We start from the raw sequence: 9,260 nt of genomic DNA, 5'->3' as shown, positions 1-9,260 counted from the left end.
ATGAGCCCTAGTGGTGGCCCAGCATCAGACTTATTCCAGTGGTGGGACAGTTCAACTAACACCTCTGCAAAACAAACAAACAAACAAACAAAAACCCAGCTCTTGTCTTCATCATAATCTCTTTTAGCACCAAGAAGCTGAACACACTGAAAACAACACTCTTCTGAACCTAATCCTTTTTTTTTTCCAATCCAGAAGCTTATTTGATATGTTAAGAGAATCTGCCCTTCAAAATCCTGATGAACCGCTGTTAATTTCAGCTTGAGATACCTGGTGAATATTGTTATTCTAATACTGCGCTTTGGTATTTTCCTTTCCTTAGGAAACCATGATCCTCCGGTCTTCGTTACTCATCTGCCTCTTCCTACTCTTCTCCGGGTCCTGTGAATTTTTTGCCGAAGCAAATTTTTCTCGAAGCTTCCCTTGCGACGAGAGAAGGCAGAATGGCTCTGTCATTGCAGAATGTGACCGTCGTCAACTGAAAGAAGTCCCCCGCACAGTGGGCAGGTCCGTGATGGAACTAGACCTGTCGGAGAATTTCATCACGCGCATTACAAATGAATCCTTTCAAGGGCTGCCAAATCTTATGAAAATCGATCTGAACCACAATGCGAAGCTACAGCATCGGAATGAGAACCCGGGTACGTATATGGAAGGCATGAAGATTACAGATGGAGCATTCCAGAACCTCAGAAACCTAAGCGTGTTACTGCTCGAAGACAACCAGTTAGACAAAGTCCCCGTTGGTTTGCCGGCATCTTTGAGAGTTCTTAGCCTTATCCAAAACAACATCACCGCAGTGACTCAAAAGAATACTTCCGACCTAACGCACTTGGAGAGGCTTTACTTAGGCTGGAACTGCTATTTTGGCCATGGTTATAACAAAACTTTTGACGTGGAAGACGGACCCTTTCAGAAGCTGACGCATTTGAAAATACTCTCGCTCTCCTTCAACACGCTGCTGCACGTGCCCGGCAAACTGCCGCGCTCCCTGACCGAACTTTATCTTAGCAACACCAAGATCCAAAACATCAGTCAAGATGACTTCAAGGAATTGAAAAATTTAACAACACTCGATTTAAGCGGGAACTGTCCGAGATGTTTCAATGCGCCTTTTCCATGCGAACCCTGCCAAGGAGATGCCTCGCTTCAGATCCACCCCCTGGCGTTTCAAACGCTGACCCAACTTCTCTACCTCAACCTCTCCAGCACTTCCCTCCGAAAGGTCCCCGCAACGTGGTTTTACAACATGCCTCGACTCAGGGTGCTGTACCTGGAATTCAACTACTTAGTGCATGAAATCGCTTCTGGGGAATTTTTATCATACCTGCCCTCTTTAGAATGCCTTGACTTATCTTTCAATTATGCCAGGACAGAATACCCACAACATGTTAATATTTCAAACAATTTTTCTAAGCTTGTGTCTCTCAAGGTGCTGCATTTAAGGGGTTATGTGTTCCAGGAACTTAGCAAAGAAGACTTCCTGCCCCTAATGGCGCTCCCCAATTTAGAGACGATCAACTTGGGCATTAATTTTATTAAGCAGATTGATTTTACCATTTTCCAACAGTTCCGAAACCTGAGTGTTATTTATTTGTCAGAAAACAGAATCTCACCCTTGGTGGGTGCCAGGCAATCTTCCCAGAGCCATATCCTTAAGCCACGCTCAGCGTATACTGAGTTTGACCCGCATTCAAATTTTTATCATAGCACTCACCATTTAATGAAGCCTCAATGTAGCCGTTATGGCAAAGCCTTAGATTTAAGTCTGAACAGTATTTTCTTTATTGGGCCAAAACAATTTCAAGCTTTTGGTAACATCTCCTGCTTAAATCTGTCATCCAATGGCAATGGCCAAGTGTTACATGGCAATGAGTTTTCAGATATACGTCATCTCAAATATTTAGATTTGACCTTCAATAGACTAGACTTTGATGATGATAAAGCTCTCACTGAATTAACCGACTTGGAGGTACTTGATCTCAGCTCTAACTCGCACTATTTTAAAATAGCTGGAGTAACACATCGTCTGGGATTTATTAAGAATTTAACGCAGCTCCAAGTTTTAAACCTGAGCTACAATGACATTTACACTTTAACCGAGTTTGAACTAACCAGCAAGTCCCTGGTGGAATTAGTTTTCCGTGGAAACCGCCTTGATCGTTTGTGGTATGGGGGAGACAGCAGATACTGGTCCATTTTCACCCATCTCAGCAATCTAACCCGGCTTGATTTATCTTACAATAACCTGCACCACATCCCAAATCAGGCATTCCTTAACTTTCCCCAGAGCCTCACCTATCTCTATATAAACAATAATCTGTTAACGTTTTTTAACTGGACATTACTCCAGCAATTCCCTCGCCTCTGCTTTCTTGACTTAAGTAGAAACAAGCTCACCACTGTCACGAATAGCCTGTCTGCATTCACGTCTTCTCTACAGACACTGGTGCTGAGGCAGAACCAGATCACCCATCTGCCCTCTGGTTTCCTTGCGGAAGCCAGAAGTCTGATCCATCTCGATTTAAGTTACAATCTGCTCAAGAGGATCCAGAAGTCTGCGCTTCAAACCAAGACAGCCACCAATCTAACTGTCTTAGATCTAAGAGGCAACCCTTTTGACTGTACATGTGAGATTGGGGATTTTCGAAGATGGATGGATGAGAATCTAAACGTCTCAATCCCGAGACTGACAGATGTCATCTGCGCCAGTCCCGGGGATCAAAGAGGGACGTGTATTGTGAGTCTCGAGCTCATGACTTGTGTGTCGGATACCATTGCGGCGATACTATTTTTCTTCACATTCTTCATCACCGCCATGGTGATGCTGACTGCCCTGACTCACCATTTGTTTTACTGGGACGTTTGGTTCATCTACCATGTGTGTTTAGCAAAGATTAAAGGGTACAGGTCTCTTTCCACGTCGCAAACTTTCTACGATGCTTACATCTCGTATGACACCAAGGATGCTTCTGTCACAGACTGGGTGATCAATGAGCTGCGCTTCCACCTGGAGGAGGAGAATGAGCACAAACATGTTCTCCTTTGTTTGGAGGAGAGGGATTGGGATCCGGGATTAGCCATCATTGATAACCTCATGCAGAGCATCAACCAAAGCAAAAAAACCATATTCGTCTTAACCAAAAAATATGCCAAGAGCTGGAACTTTAAGACAGCTTTCTACTTGGCCCTGCAGAGGCTGATGGAGGAGAACATGGACGTGATCATTTTCATTCTGCTGGAGCCAGTGCTGCAGCACTCTCAGTATCTGAGGCTGCGGCAGCGCATCTGCAAGAGCTCCATCCTCCAGTGGCCGGACAACCCCAAGGCAGAGGGCTTGTTCTGGCAAAACCTGAGAAACGTGGTCTTAACTGAAAATGATTCGCGTTATAATAATCTCTATGTTGACTCCATTAAGCAGTACTGACTGATGTGAAGTCAGGGTGCAACCACACAGTGAGGTTCACCTGCACAGCAATCCCACTTCCATCTCATGGGCTATTGCTGTAGGACCAATTACCTTCCAAGTGGATGGCTAAAAACATGTTATTTATCAGTTCACAGTTTCTCTGCATCTGGACTCAGGATCCGGCTTACACAGGTACTCTGCTTGTGGTCTTCTCCCCGAGGTGACCACTTGGCCCACAGACATCTCCTGGAGAAGAATCCACCTCCAAGATCATCGGCCAGTAGTAGTTGCCGGGATTCTGTTTCCCGAGGGCTGCCGGCCAAGGGCTGTGCTCAGTGCCTTGCCACGTGGGCTTCTTCCACGGGTCAATTTGTTTCCTAAAAGCCAGCAAAGAAAGTTTTTACCACCAAGATGGAAGGCACAAGGCTTTATCATACTATGGTGGAAGTGACAGCCTATTCCTTTTGCCACATTTTATTTTGGAGACGTGAACCGCTGGCTCCACTCATAATCCACACAATTCCTCCACCAAGGAAGCAGTCTGTGACCAAGACAGTTGCTGTGTACCTCTAGTCCAGGGACAGCACTGAAGGCTGTTGAAGGAGGACATTAGCACAGCCATTGCCAGAGGAAAAGTGTGATGACTGAAATGGGGACAAATGATTGTCTCACTTTAAGGGAAGCAGTCTATGACAGATGCTAAGCTTGATTCCGTCCAGGGAAAAGAACCGATGACGATGGAGATGGATGACAGAGATGGCAACTCTGATCCCTCAGACCAGGAAAGACACTTAAGAGCTGAGATAGATCTCTAAGAGGTGCCGAATGCACCAGGTGACACTGTCAGAGGAGGTGACACCAGAATAACTGTCTATGAAATTGTTGTACCGCGTTTCAGCAGAAATTAATTTTTACATTTAAAATATCCCTGCAGTTAGTCATGACAATATACATATTTCTTTAAATCATTTTATTGGGGGCTCATACAGCTCTTTTCACAATCCATATATACATCCACCGTGTCAAGCACATATTTTCTGCAAACCCAGCTTACATATGTCGATATATGTACAAGCCAAACACGTTGTGCTGATTTACTTGGTGAACCTTCGAAGCCTTCCAGGAGGATGGTGGTGCAGTGGTTAAGTGCGTGGCTACTAACCAAGCCCATCAACTGATCTTTGGGTGAATGATGAGCCAGTCGCCTCCATCAAGGGTTACAGCCTTGGGCAGCTCTACTCTGTCCCATAGGGTTGCTATGAGTCAGATCGACGCGTTGGCAGTGGGCTTGCTTTGGCTAATGAGCTCCTATCAGAGTTGTCATTATTACCCAATTACCCTCTTTCCTTTACTTGCCCCCGTGGCCCTGTGTAACACAGGTTCTGCTCTGCACTAAGTGGACCTGGCCATCCCATGCAACAGTAAGCCGGGTCTGATGTGGTGGGAGTTGGACCTTGAAGTTCTGTGCGTGTGTGACACCATCTCCCAGAAGCCATCCAGAGAGGTCACATCTGACCTCTACTTTTGAGAGATCCAGAAGAGATTGAAAAGGGAGAGCAGGCCGCTTATGAAAAGGCCAAGGTCAGGGAAGAACTTGAGGGCGAATGGGTTGCTTCTGCTCCTGACTTGACCTGTGCTCGGCCCAAGGTCACAGATGAGTCTGAAGGTGCGCAGGTGCCCTCAGCGTCGATGCAGCAGTTTCCTGCTGACTGGAGCGCTCCGCCTCACACTGAAGACCAGTCATCAGCCCTACTGCTCAGGCCACTGAGTGGGCGGAAACAAGCACTGCATGGTCTTCAGCTGTTCTTCTGGGAACTTTTTAGGAACAGAAATGAAGTTGATGGAAAAGGAACACCAATTTCTAAAGGTTAAAACACAACAACAACACACATATAAAGGGACTTTTAGAAGGTTGTTAAGAAAATGAAATTCAAAGATCATTGATTTTTTTCATGATATTTTTGTGGCCCCCTTGTGTAGCTTAACCCTGTACGTTCCAGAGACTAGAGAAGGTGTGTTTTGCCCATCGCTGTGTCAGTTTTTACTACCATGTTTGATACAGGTCCTCAATAAATAAGAGTTGAGTAAATGTGTTTAAATAGGAGAGACTGAGTATGAGAGAGTCCGCAGGTATCATCCTTCTCCACACCCTGATTACTCATTACCCACTCCCAGGAGCTGGCACACAAGACTCAGAGCTTGGGTGAGAATGGTGTGTTTTCTCACCTGACTATTGGGCTGTGCTCCAGAGCAAGCAAAGCCTAGACCAAGAAGCAATACAGGCAAGATATGAAATAGAAGTGAGTAAAACTGAGTGCAATGGTGTAGAGGTCATGAGCTGGCCCATGTAATACCAGAGTCTGACCATGGACTTGGAAGAAGGTCTCTGGCTGTGTCTGTGGGGTGTAGTCTACAGGCTCGGTGGCAAATTTCCCCATGTCTGTTCCACATCATATTAGTAAGTAAGAACTCCACACAAAATGCTCCTGAGAGCAAATAGACTTGCAGGAGCCCTGGTGGTATAGTGGTTACCAGGTGAGCTGCTATCTATAAGGTTGGCAGTTTGAAACCTCCAGCCATTCCTTGGGTGAAAGACGAGGCTTTCTATTCCTATAGAAAGTTACCTTCTCAGAAACCCGTGGGGGTGTGGGGGGCCTTACTACGAGTCCGAATCCACTCGATGACAGGGAGTTTGGTTATTGCAATGTTTCCAGTATGCCTTGTGATCTCCAGGGAGAAGCTAAATGACATGGTGCCTCAAAATTTGTTTGGCCACAGATACGTTTGCTGGCAAATCCTTTCATGTTCCCTCCCACTTTCTTTGGAAATGTTGATTTGATGGCCCAATAGAGATTGGCCCAACCAGGCGAGTGCCTGGAAACGGTCCCAGTTGTGTGGTGGCAGCCACTATTCTGGCACAGGGTGTTCTATTTTTAAAACAGAAAAAAATCACAATCCAGACCTTGTGCCCTGAAGCATTCGCATCCAGCTGACTAGCTCCTGGAGTTGGTGCTACCAGGTGTCTAGAGGGGGGGCATTCTGTTTCTGAATAGAGAAATGACAACAAGGTGGGTTATGATCCCTAAGCAAGAAAACAATCAAGTTATTAAAAAAATAGGCTTTGCGGGGTCTAGGGTGAAGGCGTTACTATTCACTTTTAGAACACCATTAGCCATATCAAGGATCATTTGAGCACTGGACATATGCTGAAGGCAGATCTACTACTCCATTGACTGGGCTAACCCTTGCAGGGGTGGACTGAGCTAAGGGAAGACTATGCTTTCAAAGAGGATAAATCCTCTGGGGATGACTAAAGCACTCAGTCGGTGATCTTGAAAGAATTTCCACCTTTGAACCAACCATCTACATCCAACCTTCCATCTGAGAAACAATGTTGACATTGACAACCAATAAGAAGGAGGTAGATATAGGAGGAGGCTTCAAAAAGTTTATGGAAAAAGTGCATGATCTTTTCATTCTATTTTCCCCACAAACATTTGGAAGCCCTCTCATATGTATAACCCAGTGTCACATGTGCTTCTAATTCATAAGCACCCTACAGGGTAGAGTAGAACTGGCCCATAAGAAAGCACCAGAAATGATTTTTTTTAAATAGAAAAGAAAAGAAAGCACCAGACAGGAGCCAGCCAGATCTTTCTTGGTGAAGCAGTTAGTCACTACCTGTGGAAGCAGTGATTCTCAACCTGTGGGTCGCGACCCCTTTAGGGGTCAAACGACCCTTTCTTTCACAAGGATCACCTGATTCATAACAGTAGCAAAATGACAGTTATGAAGTAGCAATGAAAATAATTTTATGGTTTGGGGGTCACCACAACCTGAGGAACTATCTGAAAGGGTCACGGCATTAGGAAAATTGAGAACCACTGAGTTAGTGGGTTACAACCATTGGCCTTTTGGTTAGCAGCCAAGCACCGTAACCATGGTGCGATCACGCTCCTCAGATAGATGTCTAATTGATATAAATAGATACATGTGGAGAAGACGGGAAAACATATAACAATGGCCTTTATTGGCTGGCTAGTAGATATTAATGAATTAACAAATTTCATTCAAGTTGCGTGTCTATCAATCTGATAGACAAGCAAATTTAATTTAGTAAATGAACGAAACAAATAAAAAATTAAGAAAGATCTGATGAAGATGATGATAGTATGGCTGCAGCAATTTTTCTGTCTCTATTTAAATCAGGGTTTTGAAATGGCTCCAAACAGTCTAGTCATGGCCAGTGGAAACCAGGGAGCGTACACTTACGTGAACCTGAATAGGAAACAGACAGGCAGTGGTGCTCTGCTCAAACATGGCGACTGACTGGCACACATTCAAAGTGGCACAGTTGGCCACCATCTTTGAGCAGGTCACTGCTGTTGGCTTCTTCAAACAAAAATTCACTGCCATTGAGTCAATTGCAACTCATGGTGACCCCTATAGAACAGAGTAGAATTTCTCTGTGGGTTTCCGGGGTGTAAATTGTTACAGGAGCAGAAAGCCTCGTTTTTTTCTCCTGATGAACAGCTGGTGGGTTTGAATTGCCACCCTGCTGTTAGCAGCCAGATGCATGACTGACTACATCACCAGGGTTCCTTGTCTGCTTCCTACTTGGGTCAAAATCCCATGTGTAAGCTATTTGGTCGCTACGGAATCACTACACTGGGCTTGTTTTAGTTGGCCTCTTTGGTACCTGTTGGAAGCTCTGATTGAAATGCTGACATCTAGTTTATGATTTCAAAGTCACTGAAAAGCAACATTACACACACACACACACACACACACTATGGGGGAAAAAACTGGAAGATTCCCTTCCTTCAGGGACACTTCTTCCCCTTCTTTAGCACATAGACCAAAATATGGCTGCAGAAGAGCAGGCCTTGGCTGTGGAGACACCTAACTAAGGTGGTGTGGGAAAGAGCAGGCTGGGGGTGAGGAGAGGATGCAGGTAGAAGTGAGTGGGAAAAGCCACAATGGGAACAGGATGCACGAAGGAACTGAAGATCCACTTTCCGTGACAGGCTGTCATCAGCCCCAAATAATCAACTGTCTCTTTGGAATGTATTGCTTGACTGGTAGATTAGCAGAGTAAGAAATAAAGAGAGATAGCTCATAAAGGTAGTCCATTGAAATTTCCCCCAAAAAAGTTTAAAATTTATGTCAGTATATTGATCCTTTCTTTATGGCACACACTGAATTAAATAAAAGTTGCCATAATTAAAAACACATTGAAAGACAAATTTAATATATATTTACAGTGATGTGAAATTAGTTGGTAAGTCTTGTCCATCCAGGTTGTTGTTGTTAAATGCTGTCAAGTGGGTGCTGGCAGCTCCCTATTGATGTATGCTGCAACTGTTATTGAATTACCTTCAGCAAAACTTTACTTGCATGTGACATTAATGATATTGTTCGATAATGTATGCATTATATTGGGTCACCTTTCTTTGAAATTGGTACAAATATGGATCTCTTCCAGTTGGTTTACCAGGTAGTAGTAGTCTTTCAAATTTCTTGCCATAGACGAGTGAGTGCTTCTTCTGCTTGTTGAAACATTTTAATTAATATCTAGCTATTTCCCGGACCCTTGCTTTTCATTAATGCCTTCAGCTTGGACTACTTCCTTCAGAATGATTGGTTCTTGATCATATGTTACTTCTTGAAATGGTTGATTGTTAACCAGTTCTTTTTGGTACAGTGACTCTGTGCATTCCTGTCATTTGTATTTCCTGTTTCTTTCAATAGTTTGCCCATAGAATCCGTCAACATTTCAATTCACACCTTGAATTTTTCCCTTCAGTTCTTTCAGCGTGAGTTCTAAATGTGTTCTTTCTTTTTGCCTTTC

The 9,260-nt window shown here is 44.3% G+C and overlaps 1 protein-coding gene across 1 annotated transcript; it reads left to right on the top strand.

The window, feature by feature from the left end:
• TLR8 (toll like receptor 8) lies at positions 1-4,332 on the top strand. The gene is made up of 2 exons (XM_004709965.3): positions 1-79; positions 321-4,332. Exons 1-2 carry the CDS (start codon positions 1-3, stop codon positions 3,425-3,427), a joined length of 3,186 nt encoding a protein of 1,061 aa, XP_004710022.2. The 3' UTR covers positions 3,428-4,332.
• The last annotated feature ends 4,928 nt before the right edge of the window (positions 4,333-9,260 follow it).

This window comes from Echinops telfairi, unplaced genomic scaffold (genome assembly GCF_000313985.2).
Source record: "Echinops telfairi isolate 266 unplaced genomic scaffold, ASM31398v2 ScPeMD7_53;HRSCAF=182, whole genome shotgun sequence".
In the NCBI taxonomy this organism is placed as follows: Eukaryota; Metazoa; Chordata; class Mammalia; order Afrosoricida; family Tenrecidae; genus Echinops; species Echinops telfairi.
Note: the sequence above shows the minus strand (reverse complement) of the source record. Positions and strands in the feature narration are given on the sequence as shown.